A 23047-nucleotide genomic window follows, 5' to 3' on the forward strand; every position below is an offset into this window, starting at 1 on the left:
GTGACCCTAAAACCGTGACACGATCCGAACCGTGAGTTTTGTGATCCGCAACACCCCTATATAACGTACAAGCTACTATGGCAAGCCGAAAGCTTCCTGCTCTGCTCCATTCTGGTGCATCCCCTTGTAGATGACTAGATCGATATGTCTTGGCACTGTATGGCTGGATTGCTCATATATTGCTTTGTTTATGATGGGCTGTAAGCTAGCGGGAGAACATGTAAATAGACGAATGATGGGAAGGGAACAGGCTTACTTCACGCTAACAATAACCCCACAACTCAGAGGTGAATTTCTAATGAACTACTGTCGCTCTGCAAAAACTATAACTTCGAAAACAAGACATTTCGTTGATTTTTACCTGAAAATTACATAGTTATAACTAAAAGACCACCGAAAACGTTTTTAAGTGGGGCTTTAAAGTTTATAGAAAAAAAAACACCTGGCAAAACTAACTGCAATTCCATTGATTTACATGTCATTTTTTGTTTGGTGGAAATGGCAAAAATGTAGATGTAGAGCATTAAATTGATGATTTGTTGAAAAAGTGAAACAAGTTTGTGTTTTTTGGAGTAAATAAGAGGAAGGAATGTGTCTTTCTCTTTTGGTATCTTGCCTTCAGAAAGGCAGCAGACTTCTCTCATTGGTCTCCTGGACTTCCCTTCTGCAGCTCAGTAGCTTTCACACTCTGCAGAAACATGAGCCTGAATAAATTGTCACACACTCACAGATTATCTTCCCAGGATGTTATTTTGTGCTGGGAGGATGTTTGAAATGCCAGTCAGACACGGCGTCCCATCCCCCATCCTCTCTCCCACACACAGTCTTTTACAATGCTCCGTTAAGGAGAGTGCTATCTAGTACTGCAGGGCTCTACAGGGCTTTTTATGTCTGTCTCTTTTCGTGTGTGTGAACTCACTGGCACAAATTGTGACAGTGTGGCATAACCAGCCTACACGTGAGCTGTTCTCGCAGGGAGTTTATGGAGGGACTGGTTTACGGCACAGCTATTTGCACCATCCTGCTTATTCCTCTGAACCATTCTCTCTATCTTTCACAATGAGCTACTTCCTCTTATTTTCTTTGTATTCAACTTACTTCCTTTCTTGTCTCTGGCTCTGTTCGTTATTCCTTTATTTCCTTTTTCAAAATCATCCAGCTTTCTTGCTTCCTAAACTAACAGAGAGGGATGAGCCATTCTATGTATAGGGGAAGAAGATTGAGCTCAGCCAAAGCATTGACAGAGTGGTGAGGCACAGCAGGGGTGTGAGAAGCTAAATATAGAGCTGCTCTTTGGAGCTGTGGTGATGTCACTGGCTGTGGAAGCGAGGAGAAGCAAACAGGGGGGAGAACTGCTGGGCTTAGAGGCTGCAGTCACTTGTGCAGATTGATGGCTATGGTTTGGTGTTCCCACTGTTCACCTAATACTAAATGCAGAGTGCAATATTTTGTAATTATTCAACAAACCAATTAAAATACATTGAAACAAATACTACATTTTTTTTTATAATTTTGTAGCAAATAAGTTTTGTAATAAAATATGATTACATTTTAATTTTTTTGCCGGAAAAGTCTGTTTTTCTTTGACTTTTGCACTCTCAGTAAGGAGCGTAGCATGACGTGGTGGAATAGACAATGACTACTTTATAACTGTTTTTGTGAGATGATTATAACTGGCCTGTAGGTTTGTGTGTAAAAGTTAGGGCAAGGTACAGAGGAGGATTTTTTTTTTTTGTAAATACCGTGACCAACATCCACCCTGTTCCTTTGGTTTTGTTTTGAATAAATCTGAGTTTGCTTTTTGAGGTCAGACCCAGTAAGGCTTTTATTGCTATGCCACAGCCGCACAACAAAGCTCGGTCCTATTTCTATTGATTACTAAGCTTGATGGATTCTTAAGTACAGGAGATTGGCTAGCTTGGCTGGAAATGCTGTGCATCATCTTCATTGACTATACCTGCTAATACACAAAAGCTGACTTTCAATAATCTGAAACCAATTGCATGCATGTTATGTAGATCTGCAGTCTACCAATGTGTGCTTTTATCAACTAGGTTATGCACTTTGTTTTTTAACCCTGGTTAAATGTATTTCTTGTAACTAAGCAATGCTGAAACAGTATTACAGCATTAACAGTATTAATTTCAGCAATTCAATTAAAAAAATGTGAATTTGGTATTGATTTTCTGACATAATTCTACGTGTTTCTGTGAAGCAACTATTTCTAATTTTTATACAGTCAAGTTTAAACATAAGCTTGCCTCATTAAAAGCATGCGATGCCTGCTGGGCCCGCATGTCAAACATTTAAAAATGTAATTGACAGATTCTTCTGTGCCCGCTTTTAATTGGTAGAGGTGTGGACTTACAATAAGATCACTCCTGATTGGCGAAAATGGTTGTCTTTGAAACAATGACTCAAACTAATTTGGACCAATCCCTTCTTATGGACGTTTTCTTTCTCCAACAGCCTCTGTATCACGAAAAAAAGGACAACTGAATGTACTTTCTATGTACTTTCTTTTCGTTGGGGCTGCAAGTAATTCATTTTCCATGAGTGATGTTACACTCACTCCGTCTAGTTCTCAAATGCAGTTAATGGTTTGATTTTAGCTCAGTGTTATTTGGAGGACTCGGTGAAGAGTGAGCAAGAGTGTTTCCAAGGTTCCTTATTTAAAGTCCCACTATAACTATGCAGTTTTTTTTTATTTTGAAATTGTTCCCAGTGGTCTTTTAATTATGATTATAATGGGTCTAACCGAAATCAAGAAGTTTACATCTAAGTTGTGGGTGGGATTATTGGCGCAGAAGAATTGATATCTCAGCATTTCTTTGTTTACACCCTCCAGCTAGCTTACAGAACCTCACAAATCCAAGCTAATATTAGCGTAGCAAAAACAAAAACGCGAGCAACATTAGAGCTATTCAGCCGCACAGTTTTAGTTAGATTCCAGCTCAGACGAGGAAAATAAAGATGTTAAAGGATCTATTTGCCTACAAGTGGGTGCTTCAGAACTGCAGCAGAGAAGGGAGACTTTGGCCCACACATGGCTGCTGAGCAGATGAAAATCAGAGCTTTTTCAAACTACAGGTTTTCATCTGCTCTGGATCCAGTGCAATTTTAATAAATAATACTCAAACACAGTTTTAATATGAAATTATTTTATTAATTTCTTCGATCATGAGAAAAATGCTACAATAACATGTTAAAACCACAGAGATTTTCTTTGGAGTTGGTCTTTAAATAAAACAAAAACAAAAAAACAATAAGATCACATTCAGTTTTTAGCCATCTTCACTAATGGGATATGTCACAAGTTGAAAAACAACACTGATTTTTCTTTACAATTTTTGTGTACCTTAATATAGATTTTATAAAATAATTGTGGATTACTAGACACAATCGGTTTGTTTCTTTGTCTCCTAATGAGTTATACACAGTCCTATCTTTTGATTATTAGAACAGTTTTAAAATTATTCCTTTTAGTCATTCTTTTAGCAACATTTTCAGCCTTAAAACAAGCCTTTTATTTAACCCTTTTTATCGAGTGCTGTTTGTAGTGTCTACCACTTTACCATGTCATAGTAAAATGTCCCAGTTACTTTGTTATTAATTCACTCATGGACATGGACAATTTTGTATTCATTTTTGAAGATTGTGATGTCAAAAATTCTCAATATTCCACGTAAGCTTGTTTCTAAAACTGCTTCTAAATACAATGCATAACATTCTAAGATTTTGTAAGAATGAGATTGAAAAACAGAGGTTTGACAGCACAGATGTAGTGTTTGTGTGTTGATGAGCTAGCTAGCACCTCGATTGAATTGAAAAGCCTTTTTTGTTTAATAAGAGCGCTGGCAGTGGTCCAAAAGCTCGAGCTAGTCTAGGATTAGGTTTGGACAATCAAGACTGCAGGATGAAAACAAGGGGCAGGAACACCAGGGTCATTCTGCTTGCTAGGATACCATCTGCCCTGCTCGCCTGCCTGCCGCAGTCAGGGGGAGGGGAAAAAGAGAGCAGAGACAGAGAAATGGGGGAAGGGCAGACTAGAGCTCCACAGGCTACAACAACACTGAGACAGAGCTAGCTCTCCCCATTTTAGCACGCACTAGTCTACTTAGATATGCACAATCTTAATCTCAAAATATAAACCGTACACTATCTTGCAGAGTTTAGTGGTGGTAAAGACACTGGCCTTGCAAAACTAATAGAATTTTTGCAAGGACAGTGATTATAACAGTAAAATCTATGATTTTTACTGTTTTTGTTGCAATACATGAAGCTTGATTGGAACAACAAAATATCTATTCTATTTCAACTCTACATAAAAATGCAAGCTATTTAAAATTTACAAAATTAAACTCTTGATGTTTGATTTGTGATAAATATTCGTAGCACAGAGAAACTTATTAGATTTTGCACTATGATCATGTGCTTTCAGAAACTTCTCTCTACTCCCTCAAAAGTGTCAGAAAAAATAACATATCTCAGTTCCCCTTTTCTCTTTTTTTTCTATTTATTTTAGGTGGCTTAAGCATTGCTCTCGTCCTTCCTCAACAGTGTCAGACACACCATTTCCTGTTGGCCCCATGATACTCTGTCCCTATTCATAAATTCAAATCTAGAGACAGAATTTAGTGTAGGGGTGACTCAAATTGGTTTAGTCCCCCCTTGGAATTTGTAGCAAATGGATTTATCCATTCTGTTGTGCTTGGCCTGCACATAGAATTGTTGGAAGAGTGGCTCTGCCTGGCTCTTAACCTCTGCATGAACTCAGATGTTGTGGTTTCCATTTTCCAAACTTTGCACCTTAGTTTTTTAGTCCAGTGTCTCTATTTTTTTTAGATCCCTGAAGAAAAGATTTTTTTTTCATTTTACAATTTGGGGCATTGACACTTCATAATATCTGCTGGTATGAAGCCACAAACTGTGTTTAGGCAATGCTGAAAGAAACATATGTTGTGTATAAAGTATGTAGTCAGAGTGAGGTCAAGGAACAAAGCCGGATATATTCAGAATGGAGTAGTAGTCAGTAGCAAGAAGAGAAAAAGTTGATGGGCTGATGTAATGTGTAATGATATCCATGCTCCAATGCTTGCATACAGTGTATATGTGTGCATATTACGACTCCTTCTAGCTGTCATCAATAATTCACAAGTCTTTTTAGTGCATCCCGCCTCATCCTTGTACCCCTTCCCCCATCAGCCTCTCCTCCCATCCCTATTTCTCTTAACCTGAGCTCCCCTTTGTCCATTTTAAACACCGCCCATAAACACACTGGGCTAGCCATTAAACCCTCTAGTTCATGCTGTTTTCCATCCTTGCATTCTAATTTCCTCAACTGGTGTAGCTTGTTGTCATTAATTGTAAAGACCTTCTATAGTTCATGAATTGTTAAACAAAATTTGTGATTTTTACTATTTCTCATTTTAAATTTAGAGATGTTGCAAACAAAGCTTAGAAAAGTGATGTCATTTTTTGTTTTGGTTCCAGCTAGCCTCGTGTGGATGGCAGACTTGCAGCTCTTTGGCAAAGCTCCTATGGCTGCAGCTAATGGTGATGCAGCACAAACACAAAAAGAAAGAAAAGGGATGGAGTGAAGGATACTGCACCCCTCTACTCCCCACAGTATTCTAGTTTTCAGTCACAGTTCTTTAAAGTCCCCCTCCGATGAAAGTCATGTTTTTTTGAGTTTTTAACATGTATGTGTAGATTTTTTTTAATGAAAGAGAACAAATGTAATAAGAAATCATTATGTTTTGGATTTCCGTGGATTTCTCCTTTTAAATCGCTGAGAATCAAACTGTGGCAGAAAGGCACTGTTGAGTTAATGGGCCTTGTTTACGTCACAACAGCTATGCTGTACATGTGCAAACGCCCTCATCTGGCCTGGCTAACATGCCTCGCTCAGGTGCCAGAGAAGCGAATATGGCATTGACTGCGGTCAAATGAGCCGTCACTGTATTTTTTGTGTAAGTTTCATACAATACTTATGGTAGTAGGACTTCTGACGCTGGAAAATCTCTGTGAGACTCCACTGAGCTTCTTGATGTGACCACAGAAATGCGAACAGCGACTCATTTGACCGCATTTGCAAAGGATTGTAAATCAATGAAAGACCATTTTGACGTTAGCTTTCATTATTTTCCCAAGGATTCTTCTCTGAGAAACAAATGAATTAAATGTATTTGTGACAGCAATGTAAAAAAAACATTGGATAATTAGCTAAAAGAGTCTTTGGTAAGCTGGAAGGAGAAAGATTCAGGCTTTTGGAGGAAAGAAGTTTGGTCCACGAAGCTCTGCACTTTCTTGTCTGAGCTGACATCCAGCTCAAAACGATACGGCTGGACATTACCGATATTGCTTGACGTTTTTGTAGCAGCGGTGGAGATTTATGTCAGGAAGACACAGAGCTATGATAATCAGACGGGGGGTCCGGGACGGAGCTGCTCAGTTCAGCTCCAAAAGCCACACCCCCTCAGAGGAGACTTGGGAAAGAGAGGCTTCAGATCAACATGAAAAATGGCTTTTTAAGACATTTAGGTTGTGGAATTTAGGTTAAAAACTTCATAATCATTATTAAAACACTACTGGGAACGTTTTTTTTTTTAAATTGTCAATGGGGGATTTTAAATGTTTTTAGTTGTCAAATTTTGGCTTTAAAGTTTTCTAATGCTTCTTAATGCAGTCATTTCAGTATTAGTGTATCAATAAATCATTTTTTGTTTGCAGCCTACACACATAAGCTTGCAAATGTGTCAACAAAGCTTTCACAAATGAAGCGAATGCTGATGCATGGATAAATAAGCTTTCCACACCCCAAGTCAATATGTGTTGTGGCTGTCGAGGTTATCTGTATATAGACTGTATTCCTGTCCTTTTGTTGGCGAGAATTTTCTATATTATTACTTTATATTTGCAGGGTTCCTTTATACATTTTACACGTATTCTGTTTTAACCAAGCCTTTTTGAATTATTAGTTTTTTTAAACATTTTTTTATTTTGATTAAATATAATTGATTGTTTTTAAAATTGTTATGTGTGCATGCGTCTGCATGAGTAGCAGATAACTGGAAAACTGACCTTGGTTTCATACCTACAAAGGATATTGGGGAGATTTTTTTAAGAAAAATATTTCACAATTTAATTGTGGAGCAAGTTTGTTAGTAAATTTCAAATACATTCTTAACTCAAAAAGCTGCTTTATGTTGAAGATTTTTAGAGCGATGCTTATAAAGTGTCCAGAATGACCAAAACAATGGCATTTCTCTTTGTTACCACTTTTCCTTGTTCTCCTTTGCTCTCCACTGGTTTCTGTCAATGAAGCAACCGCTCCCCCTCTTTTCTCAGAAACAGGCTGACCCAGCTCAGCTCCACATGCAGTATGAAAACTGCACCATTGTATTGGAAAATCTGTGGGAGGGACAAAAGGGGAGGAGAAATCCGGTGCTGTTGTGGGGGTGATTAGGAAACCAGATCCATGCCTCTACTCTAAAGGGAAATTGATTTCTGCCCTTCCTATTGATCAACCAAAAAAATGTTTCTAGTTTCATGATAATGTGTTGTGGTTTCATGTTGGGAAATTTTGTCTATATCTTTAGGAAAGTGCATTTATTGCCTCATATGAAACTCCCATTCAAATCATATTTTTATCTTTTGTAAAAGCATTTGCAGTGGTCATTTATGCTGTTTTTATGGCAAAATCAGAAAAAAAAACGTGTGTTGTTCTAGGACATAATTTCTGGAAAGTGGCAGTAGTTTATTAGAAATTTGCCTCTGGGTTATGTGTGAGACCGTTGACACAGATATACCCTGCCCCCACCTCCCATCATCCCTTTGTTTACACTCTATCCTGTAAGCTCACAGCCCCCCAACCTAACATTAGGGGTGCAACAAAAATGGCGAGCAATATTGGAGCTGTCCAGATGCAAGCTCAGACAAGGAAAACCAAGACATGCATGGATCTAGTCGTCTACAAATGGATGGAGCAGAGCAGGGAGCTCAGGGTTTGCCATTGTAGGTTTTACGTCACACCTACAAGTTTTTCCCAACAGCATTTTTGCATCTGCTCCTGATTCACAATAATTAAAATAAAATAAAAACTCAGAAATACAATTTTAGTATTTATATTCTTTATTTATGTCTTCTATCACCAGAAAATGCCAAAAGAACATGTTAAAAACCTGATTTTCATCTGAGTGGGTCTTTTAATATTTACCAAAATTTCAACATATGTAAAAATGCTGCTGGTTAGTAGTTGGTGTTTCTTCTGGGCCTGTTCCCAGCACATTGCTTAGAACTACGACCCAGTGTAGGCTTTAAAACTTTAAACCACAAAATTTGGGGCATTTTGTGTAAATTATTTTTGGAGAATTTTGTTGGTAGATTTTTCTAATTCCGCAGTGCATTGATGGAAAAAAAAATAATAACAGACAGTACTACTGTATAATTTAGCTTTCCTTTCCCCTCATTTTCTGTTCCATCCTTTGGTGAACAACCCCCACCGTACACACTCACATGCACACCCATTGCCTTCCTATTTTTCTTTTGCCTCCCAGAGAGAAGGTGCATGCAGAACCAAGTAAACACTTTGATATGCGGAAGGAATCTCTTCAACCTCCCCACCCCCTTTCCTCACTCTCTCCCCGACGCTGCTTTCTTACAGCCTATGTAGGTCATCATGACTCACTCCTTTATGCTTCAAACACCAATCCCTGCTCACTGCTGTATCTTTAGCCCTCTCACGTTTATAACTTTTTAAAGGAATTCAATATTGTTTGCAGGTAATATAGCTATACTTGGTAGCTTTATTTTTGAAATACTATTTTATTATTTTTAAGAAGGATTAGCAAATTTCTAAAACATTGAATCTAATTTCCTATATTTTTAAATGTATGCAGTATTTCAATATATAAATAAGGTCTAAAAGAGTTCTTGTCTCTCTTCTTTCCTGCACACAACATTCCCTCTTCGACCTAGATGCTGAATCCATCAGCTGCGACAAGCAGATTTAGTGTTGCGTCAGAAATAAAATGCTTAGGCCTATGTCCAGATCTGTGGCTAAGATTTAACTTAGCTTTTATAGCCACAATTTAACACTTTTTCCCTTTTGTTCTTTTTGCTTTCTTTCTATACTTCATTCATCTAGACATCATAACTATATGATAGATTGTTTTTTTTAATTCTTGTGCCATTGCGTGACTGTGCTAACATGGGGATGGGTCAAATGCAGGACACTGGTTAACTCACTCTCTCAGTGAGTGTACTAACCTCAATAGAGACAAAAACATACACAGATTTCATTAGATGTGCAAGTCGTGATAGAAACCAACCCATGTTTCCATAAAGAATATACATAGTATTGGATTCTTTTAGTTTAAAAAAATGTAACTAATGTAAATAAATGTAATCAGATGTGGGGGGTTTTTTGTATTTGGTGCTACAAAAAAAATCCAAAATACCAAGAATAAATGTAATTTGTTTTGGCTAATGCAGTATAAATGGGTAAATAAATCTGAATAGTCTCTCTCACTGTGAAAATATTAAATAGATAAAATGTTATTTATTAGATTTGTTTTGGTATCATTTGTGATGACTTGTGAATCATTAAGGTCAGTACATATTAGTATGGACCTAGCCATAGTGAAACTGCTGGAGGCTACAGTCTGTCGGCAGGCTTTTAGTAGTGGGAGCCAGGCTTGGAGAACCTGCTCAAGCTCGTGACCCAAATCCCAAAGGACCTTATGGAGTCACATGTTTGTCTTTTTGTCTTCATCTCCAGGGCAGCTTTCATATTGGTCAGTCCTTGAATAGAGGGAGAGAAAGGCTCATGTTTTTTTTTTTTGTTTTTTTTTTTGATGAGTCATTCAGCTGGACAAAAACGATGAAGGCGTGTGAAAAGAGGGCAAAAATCATAGTGTGCTCTGCAACCTAGTTCCTCTTATGTCATGCTTCATGAGACAACTTCATCACATCACACTCACTTCATAACAATTGGTCATGTTGCTTTTGATGTTTCTGTTGATGGTAAACACATTTATGGTGCTTTATGCAAAACGTAATATGAAATGGGAAATACGACATGATGGGTCAAGAAACCATCAGATCTGCAACGGTCTACAAAATCAAAAAGGGTTTTGGTGCACTTTGTTGTCACAATACCTTTCTGGAGTTTGTGTTTTTTAGTGCACAAAATAACAAGTTTTTGTCTTTTACATCATCCATGCTCATCATTTTCTATAAATCGCATGATATATGATGCATGTTTTTCCAATTTTATTACTAGAACCAGATCATCACCAAACATCAATCTGTGGTGGACGTAGTTTGCAGGACTAAACATCCAGACAGTTGTGAAGCTCTATTTTATTTTTTTGTTGGTTTTTATGACAACAAAATGTATTCGCAATATCTTCTTCCTTTTTTAAGCATTTTAATTTCCATAAGGGGATCATTTAGAAAAAAAATGAATTGAAGTTACTTTTTTAGTCAGGCATCTTTGTCAAGTTTTCGGCACTAGCATCCTCTTAGGTGAATAAGCTCTCTCCTTATATACGGTGTGTCCATATTTCTTAATGTCAAAAATTATTTTGTTTCTGTATAAAGTGAAGGCAGCAGCCTTTGAGATTGTATGCATTGAATAACTACTTGATTTGTAAACAAACTGCATTTTTGGTAATGCTCTGTCATAGAGATATATAAAAACATAGGGTCTTAAGGGGTTAAATCGTCTTCTTCCGCAGCAGCGTCTCACTGCCATCTCTCTGTCGGATGTTCTCATTAAAAGAAACACAAACTCAATTATTTTTTCTTGTTTGTGATCCACTGATCACAGATCATTTATAATCTATTACACCTTAGTTAAAAACGTTTTCTAAAAGAATTAGTGATTTCAAAATTCCAAATCTGTTGATATTTTTCCAGCTTTACTAAACTGTTTTTGTGCATCTCCTGATCAAACTAGCGCCCCAAAAAATTGTGGTGATCTGTTCATGATATGCAGACTTCTAGTAGAGTATTTGTCTGGAATAATAAGCTTGAAATATAAAGCACCGTTCATAATAAAAATACATTAAGTGTCAGATCCCTGATTGGGGTTCAATCTCATTTCAATCGAATCTACAAACACGTGATTTGGCCCCAATTTTTGATCACATGATCAGATCAGGAAATCCCTATTTTAATCCCAAGCTTTCACATGATAGGTTATGTTTATATCTTGGTATCTTTGTGTTTGATATTCGACAAACATTCATTAAAATACTGAACTGTAAAAACCAGTGATGCCACGATTCTATGTTTAGAACAAAGCCATATGTTCCAATATTGAACCTAATTGTGGGGAAAGTGAATTGTTGCATCCTGAATACATACCTATGTAGATAAAACAAAAACTGTATTGCTTATGAAATTTGTTTGACAATAGTTGCACTATAAGACAAAAGTTAGAACTCGCAGGAATCAAGCTTTTCTTTTGGATTTTTGGGATTAATCTTTACAGCTGATTTCACCTGAGACTCGTGTGTGTTTTTAAATAGCTTAATTGCTAGACTCAACTCTCAAACATTATGCTCAGCCTATTATGAGTTATGGTCTCTCATACAAATATACTTAAGTAAAAATTTCAACAGCTCCATTAAACAATGAGTTTTGCTTCAAATGCAAACTGTCAGTTGTTGTTTTAAGACATTACATTTTATTTAGTTGTTTTCTTTCTTTTGTTACCATTTTGTGCTCATCTTCAAAGAGAGTTTTCCATACAAGAGTGGGCGTTTGCACTGGGCTATTAACAGGAAATTCCAGCTGAGGATTGTGGGGGTAGGGGGTGGTTGAGAGTGAAGAAAGGAAGCTGGGCTGTTTATTTACTAGCTGCATGAAACCACTCAAAAGTTGTTTTTTTGTTGTTTTTTTTCTTTTGTTAATCAGGGTTTTAACCTCATCTCACTTTTCAACTTCCTTGTCTTTATGTTTGGTTGTTTGTTTTTTGCTCAACTACACTTGGTATCATTTTTAACTGTCTTGTGTTGATGGTCATGTGAATTTTCATCAACTCAAATTATGTAATTAAACCCAAATGCTTTTTAGTTTCAATTTTTTTTTTCCAGCATATAGATTTCACATTATAAACATAGTTTAATACTTAAAAGGGATTATCTTAATTGATTTGTTACTCATAGTCACTTATTTTGGATGACCACCACTGCCTTCTTTAACTTATTTAAGATTAGTCTGTTAAGTTTGGCTTCTTAAAATGTTCTAATGGTTAATGTATTACTTTTGCCAAATTAGAAAAAATACATTTTGCTGTCATTAAACATCCAACCTCTAGGTTGGATGTTAAGTGGCAGCTAGTGGACACTGATGGGACAATTTCCATAGATGGCATTGTTTAATTTTCAGTTTTCATTCTAACCAAAGAATCACACAAAACCTCATGTAAACATGCAAATGCACACACTTCTCTTTCGGCTTCTTAACCTAAACTATGGAAAGCACACGTTGACTACTGGTGAATACTTAATGTAATCATCAGTATTCACCAGCGTGTAAAGTCAAAAAGTCTTACATACATTGATAAACTTCTGTGTTCACTACTTCATTGCTTTTCCAGGCATCTCTGTTCTGTTACAGAGCCGAATTTTATGGATTCTAAGAGAGGTGCTCTGTAAAGGTATGAAGGCCGGTTATAAGTGGGGTTTCTCTGCTAGTGTGCAGCTCAATTCAGAAAATCAATTCAGAATAGAAGACAACACTCATCGTGCTCTACTTGTTGTCGCTGCTTTCATATTTCACCTTCCCATTAAATGGGAATTTGTCTCCTCAGCTTGTCAGTAGTTTTACAAAATTAGGACTTAGTTTGCTGAGGCAGCACAACAAAATTTGCAAGTTGAAAACCTTTTTTTTTCATTTATTTTTATTTGCTCGGCACTAATTGTCAAACTTCTAAACTTTCAAAGGAACAAACGATAGCAAAGTTCTTGAAAAATTATTGTCAATTTTTCTTTATATTTTATTTTAAATTACATTTTTGATTTAATAAAAATATACAAGCTTGGATGGAAGATGATGGTTAACTGTTGATTTATATGGCTAATAATAGGCACTAAGTGATACTGGTTAAAACCTTGTCAAGGACATATGTTTACACATGGCTATTAAGGAACAATTCACACATGTATATTTTTATTAGGAATGTCTGTTAATCGGTACATGTATATATACTTTTTTTTATCTGTCTGGGTGCTCTCACATCTGGTTAAGTGTAGCATCAGTTTCCTGCCTTCTCTTTCAGCAGGCACCGCCCCACCCTTGAGTAGACTGTGCTCTGCAGTAGCAAGCCTTTCATCCCTCTATCCTTACATCCCTCCATCGGGCCTGCCCGTTAATTTATTATTCATCTGGGATCCTGCCTCCCTCCACCCCTCTGCACCAGGATAGCATTAACATTCTGTTTGGTCCACATCTATGCTTCATCCACTTGTGTGTTGTTAGCTGAAGAATATTTCTTGGGCTCTGTTTGAAATTGCTATTACATTAACTGTGTGTGCTTGTCCAAATCTTGCTCTGTCATTGCGACGGAAAGTTTTCTTGTCTAAAGTTTTCTTGCCTTTGCGTTGAAGTCCTTAAGCTGCTGGGCCTATCCGCTATTTCTGGGTAATAACAGATTACAGTGAAGAAAACTTGAAGAATGACAATAATGTATTTTCCATTGGTTCAACAATTCCTAAAGGATTTTTTAATGAAAAGGCTTTTAAAAAAAAAAACTTACCTAACTTCAAATGTCTCTGGTTGTTTTTGTATATGACCATGGCCCTTTGAATGTATTTACTTTGAGATAAGAAAGAAAATGCCTACTTTTTAATAAATAAAACCAAAAGTGTTTCCTCTTTTTTTTACCCATAATTAAATGTATCTGAGAATTGTTAACTATAATACATCTTTATTTTACAGGTTTTAGGTTTTATTATATATGAGATGTCAGACGTTTCCTTAAGGAAGATGCCTCAAAGCGCTTACTTAATCATTTTCGTGACTTGTTCCACCCTGCATGGTAACAGGGAATACATATAACTTTTGTACAAAAGACTCAATGAATAGCACATTGAATAATACAATAAGACTTTTTGATTTTCAAACAGAAATTTTCTGTTTTCTTGTAAATCTTGTATTTTGCTACCAGTAGTTTTTCAAAGGCCACTTAAATTTTGAAACATTGTTTCTACTTGCTTCTACTGTTGTCCCATTATCTGTACTCCATTATACACAATAGTTTAAATAGTCATATGTATTTTAAGATATAAGTAAAACTGGATCTGGTTTGATACATTTGGCTGAGCAGTTGTTGGAAAATGTTCTATCTATAGTCTGACGGAGCAAGGTAGCAAAAAAGGCTGTAAAACTTGGGTTGTAACGAGAGTAATGTGTATGAAGAAATCTGTGAGGAATTCTACATCTCCCCTAACTGTGCTAGATTTGTCAAAACCAGATTAATTTGGGAAATTAGTACATTTGACTTGACACAAATGTTTATGTGGCTGTTGTTCTTTCTTTAAATAAATAAATAAAGTACAATAAGTTAAACTGTTTCAGGTTTAGCTGTTTTGTTAAATAGAATGATCTTTAGCAATATTTTTTTTTACCAAAAGTGTTTCATACACTTGGCATGTGGTACATACAGTTTGGTGCAAAAATATATTTTAGAATGAGGGGTGTGTGAAAAGTAATAAGGCTCTGCTGTGAAACGGTGAGCAATGTGCCTTCTCCTTTTTCACCATCATCTTCTATGTAAATCACAAACCGAAAACCTTTGATCCTTACATTTTATATAACAGTTGCTAATTTGTATGTGAAAGCATTCCTTCAGTTATTTAAAACAAAAGCCAATGTTACATGGAGTTATAGTCTAAATCTTTATCTCAATACCGTTCTTGCATCCCTAAACATAAGCTACATTTACATGGACACAAGTAATACGAAAAAAAGCCTGATCAGAATAAAATGCTTCATGTAAACACGCCATTCAAAAATACTCTGACCCAATCAGGCTTATTTGGATCTAATTCTTCCGATTGAAATGGGTGTGTTATGCCGATTGTTGATCCGATCGTGGTGAATGTAAGCAATTTATTCTGGTAGTGGGTCATTACTGTGCTGGTTTTTACATCATGCATAGCCGTGTGCTCTGGAGGAGACTTCAGAGCATAACCAGGACAGAGTCTGCAAAAAAGGAGGTTTGCTTTGCTACGCTGTGCGCTCTAAAGGAAGTTTCAGACCACAGTCAGCCTTGCTGCTCTGCGTGAGCAAACTGCTGGACTCGGGAAAACCTTGTCTCCTGGCTGAACCGTATCTCAGAGCAGAGGAGCGGTTTCAGGACAGTGTGTGAGCTACTCTAAGCAGTCCTGAGAAACCATGCAAACCATTCAAACAATCATGAATTTGTATCACCAGTCATGTCCAGAAAGAAGAAAAAATGGCTGATGTTATTTGAACATATTTACGTGCAGCCAAGAGGCTCATTGCTGCATGGTCAGCACGTATTTTAAGTGTGTCCAACCCTAAGTTTTCCTCTGGGTCCGTGCAGCCAATTAAAAAGTTCAGCACTGGTCACACCTCTTTAGGAAATTATGGGCGAATAGTCACTTTAAAAAAAAAGTATAAAATAATCATAAAAGCATTCTCGGAAGATAATTTCGCTACATGCTAGCAGCAGCCACATTTTTTACAACAGAACTCTGCTATGGACGTTTTCGGTATTTTAGATAGTTTTGCGCGTGTCAAAAGGATTTATTCTGATTGAACTTGTGGCAGATGTAAACGTTAGTTGTAGTCGGATAACGTTTTTTAGGGCCCATGTACTCAGATCTATTCTAATCCGATATTTGGTCAGATTTGCACATGAACACGCAGCTACTGTCAGATGGAAAGTAAACATATTGTTGTCTTATGTTGGTGTTGATTAGACTTGGCTGGCTTATAACTTTACTGGCTTTGAACAGAACATTAGACATTATTTTTCATGTTATCAACATCACCACTCACAATGGTATTAATGTGGCATTTCTTCAGTATTTATTCAATTCACATGCCAACAGAATTTTCATGAATTAATATTGCATAATTACATCTTCCTGGGGAGTTGATGTGAAACAAGAATTACAATTTTGCTTTTGTTCCATTGATTTATGTTGATTGAACTATTTAAAACTTTAGATTTTTAAACCTTCTGAACTGAATTCATATACACTTAGTGACCACCTTGTTAGGTACACCTTGCTAATACACAGTTGGACCCCTGTTCAAAACTCTTTTAACCCTTCAACAAGATACTGGAAACATTCCTTGGAGAGTTTGGTCCATATTGACATGGTAGCCTCATGCAGTTGCTGTAAATGTATCAGTTCCACATCCATGATGTCAATCTCCCATTCCACCTCATTCCAAAGGTGATCTATTGGGTTGAGATCTGGTGACTGTGGAGGCCATTTGAGTACAAAGAACTCATTCTCATGTTGAAGAAACCAGTCTGAGATGATTGGAAATGTATGACATGGTGTGTTATCATGTTGGAAGTATGGACGTGGTCAGAATCAATACTCGGGGAGGCTGTGGTGTTCTATCATTGTTAAAGAGGCCCAAAGTGTGCTAAGAAAATATCTCCCTCACCATTTCACCACCAGACTGAACCCTTGATACGAGGCTGGATGGATCCATGCTCTCATGTTGTTGATGCCAAATTCTGACTCTACCATCTGAAAGCAACAGTAGAGATTGGGACTCATCAGACCAGGCAATGTTTTTTCCAATCTTATATTGAGCAATTTTGGTGACCCTGTGTAAATTGTAACCTCAGTTTGCTAATCTTAGCTGACAGGTATGGCACCTGGAGTGGTCCTCTCCTTCTGTAGCCCATCTGCAGCCCATCTGCTTCAAGGTTCAACCCCTTTGTGCATTCAGAGATGATCCTCTGCATACTTTGGTTGTAACAAGTCATTATTTGACTTACTGTTCTCTTTTTATCAGCCTGAACCAGTCTGGCCATTCTTCTCTGACCTCTGACATCAATAAGGCATATCTTCCCACAGAACTGCTGCTCACAGTACATTTTCTCTGTAAACCCTAGATATGGTTATGCATGAAAATCCCAGTAGATCAGCAGTTTCTGAAATACTCAGACCAGCCCGTCTGACACCAACAACCATGCCACATTCAAAATTACTTAAACACTTTTCTTCTCAGTTCTGATGCTTAGTTTGATTTGTGGCAAACTGAATATCATTGTGGTTAAATGTAATGATTTCAATAAATTTACTGATTTGAAATGTGTGTTAATGAGCAGTTTGATAGGTGTGCCTAAAAAGAGTAAACACATTGTATTTCAATATAAAGACAGTAGTAAGCTTCATATATTGGTGGCAACTAAAGTATAAGGCCACTATTATGGATGTAGCCACTGACTAATTGCATGCATATGCACCCATAGACTCTTTTTTTATTGTAGAGATACACAACAAGTCTCTCCTAGATCACCTTACAAACAACATTCTATTAAATGTGTCATTTGCAAGTTGGTATGGTTTCTCCTAAAATCATTATTGTCGTGCACATAAAATTGAGCCCAAGCGATCAGCTTAATTGAGGAAGCCAAGGAAGCTAGTGCTAAGTGCTGTTTTGTTGTCCTTTTATTAAAGAGTTGTGGTGTGTCTGCATATTTATAATGGTCACTGCGCTGGATATTGGATCACTATAAGTTTAGAGCTGTCAAGTGTATCGAGGCTTTTACAACTTTACACATGTTGAGTTCCTGTTATTAATTTTAGTAGAGAAGAAGCATTCTTGTAATGGATCCTATTTTGTTCAGCTCTGTGCAGTATAAGTAGAAATCTTTCATACATTAAAGTGAATAATTGAAACCCTTCTTTTACTCCAGATGGTGATCCAAAGGTCAGAAACTGATTGGAACTTTGTCGCTTGACATTGATATGCCGAAGCACTCTTCTATCAATAGGCCCCCTCTCTTCATAGCTCTCTGGCTAGCTTCTCTGATAGGCCTGCATCTGTCTCATCCTTCAGTTGCCAGGCAACAGGCTTTCAATGTGTGTGCGTATGTGCTTGCACGTTGCTGTGACAATGTTGGACTTTTGCTTGTAAGAGAGGAGAGAGATGTTGAAAATAGAGAGAAAAGCAGATGAGAAAGGAGGACTCAGAGAGGCAAAGAAATGAGAATGAGTCAGATTACTGGTGAAGCAAATGGAGTGGAGGACAGCACCAAAAAAAAGAAAAAAAAAAGCTCTCTCGCCTTTCCTGTAGCTCAGGTTTTTATATATGTATTTATACATATATATATAAAGAGAGAGAGAGATATTTATTTACAGGCCTTTCACTGTCTTAGCGAGGTCACCAGCAAAGACAGCATGATTTACAAGACTGGCAGGCAAGCGTGCAGCAACCCATAAGCTGTTATTGGATGGAACAGTGAGATATAAAGGAAAAGTGGATGTGCTTAGAATAGAAAATCAGAACAAGTGATTGGATTTCCACCCTCATCCTACTCCTATACTATTTGAAAATTTTATGTACATTTCAAAGTCTTCTTGATAATGAAAAAGTGTCTTTCCCTTGAACGTTGTGAGTTTACTGCATGTAAAAACCAGATTGATTGTAGCTTGATTGAAACTTTAGAAATACTTACAATAATTAAAAATACACAAAATTATTTTTTGTTTACTTATTTTTTTAAGTGATATCTTTTGCAAAACCTTTATTTTTGTAAAAAGTTAGTAGTTGTTTTCCCTTAACAGTTTCTTCGTGGTGCATTCTATTTTTCTTGGTCTGAATAGTTTTTATTTCTATGCATGTGTTATCACATGTTCACTGATGCTCACTGATGTGCGGGGTCTCTTTTGCTCCACACAGTTTTATAATGAAGTGAATGGTCCAGGTCAGGGACTGCGCAGCCAAGCTGGGCTTTGGTTGCCAGGATACAGCAGCTGAGCCAGGCTGGCTTTATTTGCACACCAAACAGACTAACGAGTGCCGCTGTTGTCATTCTATAGACCCTTTTCCAGCATTGCATGTCAATGGACTGCAGGGTAAATATACGAAAAGTTGTGTCTTATGATTTGATATGGAAACCAGAAGATTATGTATATTCCGGTGGTGGTTTAGCTAAGTTAAAATAAATACGTATTCCGTCTCAGACTGCTACGTGGAAAAAGACCCACAAGGCTAGACATTATAAGCTTTGTCATTTAATCTCTTATCTCATGCTAGAGCACGATGGTAGCATTTCCCAAATTAAAGTACATGTTTTTCAGTGCAAGGATGCTTGACCTACATATATGTCTCAACTTATATCATGGATACAGCTTGAGAAAAAAATGTTGCCAGCTCCGAAATAGAAATTGACACACTGCCAGACAGGCCTCTCTTCATTTGTATCTGATTGTGCAATATCTAGCCATGTAACACAGGAACAGATTTGCAGAAAAACATGCCCAGCCCTATGTACCACTGTTATGTTGTTCACCTGTCGGTGTTAAATTTTTGAGGTATGATTTAATATTCATGGTGACCTTTTTTGAATCAGAACGGAATATATACAAACTTAATATAAATAGGCTTGTACACACGCACACACACACCCCCACACCCCCACACACACACACACACACACACACTGTTGTTATTTATGCTAGTCAACATATTAATAATTCCTAATATATAGTCTATTTTGATTATTTAATTTGTGGAACTGTAAGAGTAAAAAATATCAATTTAACACATTGGATATTGTTTTTACAAATTTTGAGGCCACAGGAGTCTGAAGCTAAACTAGTATTTCATTCTTCATCTTATTTTACAACTCATTTAAATATTTCTCCATGTGAAAGAAACCATACAAATAATTTCAATTAAATCTGATTTAAACATATAGGTATATATCTTTATCATTTTAGTTGCTTTGTTTTATTACAAAAAATGTACATTCTGCACAGTATAATTTGGCTGTAAGTTAATCATTCATGCTTTATCACTTATTGTATACCCCTTTTGGCTTTTCAACATATTATTTAATAGAACCTGGATTTTACCAAATGTATTTAATTTATAAGAACATTTCAAAGTGCTAACAAGTTGTGTTGAAATTCATTAAATAGTTATAAATCCTCACACCATATACCAGCATGTCAATCTGTTGACCTCTGCCTTATTAACTGCAGAAGTGACTCCAAATGCAGAAAAAGTATAGTAAAAGCAGCTAGAGAAACAAAATCAAAATATTTTTTTAAGAAAAATTACAAAAATAGATTTAAAAGCAGCAGTATTTTTTACTTTAAAATCCCACAAAATTTGGATTGGCTGTGTTACAATTGTAGTTGTGCTTCAAGAATTGCAAACTTATTGAATGCTGGGGTTTTTTTCCATTAATTTGTGTAAACATTAAAAAGTGTGAAAGAAATCACAGTAAATCTAAAAATCCACACTGAATGCCAGCAGTACATTTGACATCAATTTACGGGAGATTGAGTTGCAGAGGGAACAATATCTGTGGTTTTTCTCTGCATGTATCTCTGTCACTACCAGCATGCAAACAAGGTTTCCTGTTTTTCACAAATCAGCATACTGCTACTATAACCGTCCATCCTAGTAATCCTAAAATAGTTCAGGGATTATTTTTCTGAAAGCTCAACTGACCTAGTTTCAGGAGTGTGTCTGTGTTCTTGCAAGTTATTTACTGCAGAGTAGCTGACCTTCCTATCACATTGTTTTTTTTGTGAGGAGTGGGAGTTAAATTTTGAATGCCTCCTGCCATCCTAGTGGGATTAACAATGTACTATGAAACAAAAGAAAAGGCACCGTTGTTTGCTTCTGACTTTCTTTCCAGAAAATTGTAACACAGCCACAACAGTGGCCCACTATAGTTGTGTGCTGATCTGGTTGGCTTGCCGACTGTCTTGGAGTGACTGGCTTGCCTGGAAGGATATAAATAGCAGTCTTTGAATGGGATAAGTGCAGAGTGGAGGGCATGAGGATGGGGGGAGGGGATGTGGCGCCAGGAAAGATGGGAGTGCCAATGTTTTAGAGAAGAGAGGGAAAAAAATGCCTCATCTCATCTGCTCCCTCATTCAATAACAGGGATGGCCTTACATAGATTCACTCACAAAAATGTGACTTTATTGATACATTTGACAGATCAAATGTATGGTTTGTGATCATGTATGATAGTTAAAATGCAGTTTTGTGTGGTGGCTCTAAAAGTATAACAGAAACTGAGAACATTCGTAAGATGTTTCAGTTTTTGATTTTGTTTAGACATGCTAATCATGTCTCTGGAGATGCTTGTTGTCATTACTGAGTTTGCCAAGTTTCAGTCAACCTAGTTATGTAACATTTTACATACACTTCCCTGAACTCATCTTGTATGAATAGCATGCTTCTGTGTCCAAACATTTGTATTCCTATTTCTTTCGAGCTTCCATAATATTTGGGGCCAAGCTCACATTACTTAATGATTGGGTTCTACATAAGAATACTTTTTTTAGCCATCTTTCCTCTGTGAAATATTTCCCTGTAATGGCTGAAAAGTGTTTGATGTGCTGCTAATGGTTCCATTGTTTGGTAGGGTGTAAACAGGTTTTTAATGTGATATAATGCTGAGGAGCTCACCTCCCCCATCCTTTTTTTCTTTTCTAGACGGTTGATGACGATGCAATGGCAGCGTGAATGAAGTTTGGCGTGGGGAGAACTGAACGATGCCCAAAGGTGGGGGTTCCAAAACCCCCCAGCTGGACCACTTCCCACTCAACACCGACATGGTGGAAAAACAGGGTGGGAAAAAGGTAAGATTCTGAAAGTTACGTTCTAGGAAAACTTCCTTAACTTCTTGGGACCTGCATCCACATGCGCAGACATCACATTTTAGGTTATACTACCTCAAGAGTTTATTTTGCTCAACTAGGGCTCTGTCAAAGAGAAATAAATAAAAGAAATGGCAAACAGGAGCTGGGGTTTTAATGTGTTAAACATCCTTTTTGATGAAAATTGTGTTTTAACATGTTTTTGTGGCAACTTTCTCACAATGGACGACATATACTGTGTATATATAGAAAATAAACTCAAAATTCCATTTCTGGGCTTTTCTTTAATCAAACCGTCGTGAATCTTGAGCTGACAAAAATGCAGTTTACAACAGGGCTTATTTGGGACTTGGAAAATAGCGCACAAGCTCCGCACTCTGCTCCATTCTAATGCACCCACTTGTAAACAAAAAGATCCATGTATATCTTTGTTATCCTCGTCTGAGCTGGCATCTGTCTCGGAAATGTACAGCTGAATAGCTCCAATGTTGCTCTCCATTTTTGTTGGTTGGGGGTTAGAGGGGCTGTAGGCTGCCAGGAGAGCACGTAAATAGATAAGTGACCAGAAGTGGAGGTGGGCTTGTTACGGGCCAATAAGCCTTCCCACAACTCTGATGTGAATTACTAATGAATTAGTGCTGCTCTGCAGAAACTATGTCCTAGAAAACAACAGGGTTTTTTTTATTATATACCATAAAAACTGTATAATCATGATTAAATTACCACTCGGAATGCTTTCACAATTGATCAAAAAATTATAAAAATCTGTGTTAATTAAGTGGGATGTTTTTTTTTTGTTTTTTTTTTTTTTTTACAAATAAAAAAAAAATAAAACCAGGGTAAATAAAATCATTCTACCAACATTTCTGAACATCTTCATTTTGTTTTAAAAATGTCATTGTAGAATAAAAAAAATGGTGTTAAATAGTAGACATGAATGAGATTTCTCTTTTTTAAAAAAGGAAATTAGGGAGGGGTTCAGAGCAAAACACATGATTTGGCGCAGCTTGATGATGTCACATAGCAGCAGCACGCACTAGCAGAGGATAGTGCTCTCGCAGGCGTGGGTTTACAGCAGTCTGCAAAGGATTGCATCAGACTGTGGCATAGAGGAAGCGAGGAAATGAGACACAAGGGTGGGTGAGAAAAGCAGATAGACAATTGCTAGAAGAACATCAGCTGGAAAGTGT

General features: G+C 37.0%; 1 protein-coding gene across 2 annotated transcripts in view; it reads left to right on the forward strand.

The window, feature by feature from the left end:
• ankrd11 (ankyrin repeat domain 11) overlaps window positions 1-23047 on the forward strand; it is a 115024-nt gene that overhangs the window by 67097 nt on the left and 24880 nt on the right. For both annotated transcript variants that reach the window (XM_024295106.2, XM_024295105.2), the window contains exon 3: window positions 21694-21839. In XM_024295106.2, coding sequence (XP_024150874.1) covers window positions 21753-21839 — 87 coding nt within the window. In that variant the 5' untranslated portion in view covers window positions 21694-21752. The remainder of the gene's footprint in view (window positions 1-21693; window positions 21840-23047) is intronic.

The sequence above is a fragment of the Oryzias melastigma genome, linkage group LG3 (genome assembly GCF_002922805.2).
Source record: "Oryzias melastigma strain HK-1 linkage group LG3, ASM292280v2, whole genome shotgun sequence".
NCBI classification, from domain to species: Eukaryota; Metazoa; Chordata; class Actinopteri; order Beloniformes; family Adrianichthyidae; genus Oryzias; species Oryzias melastigma.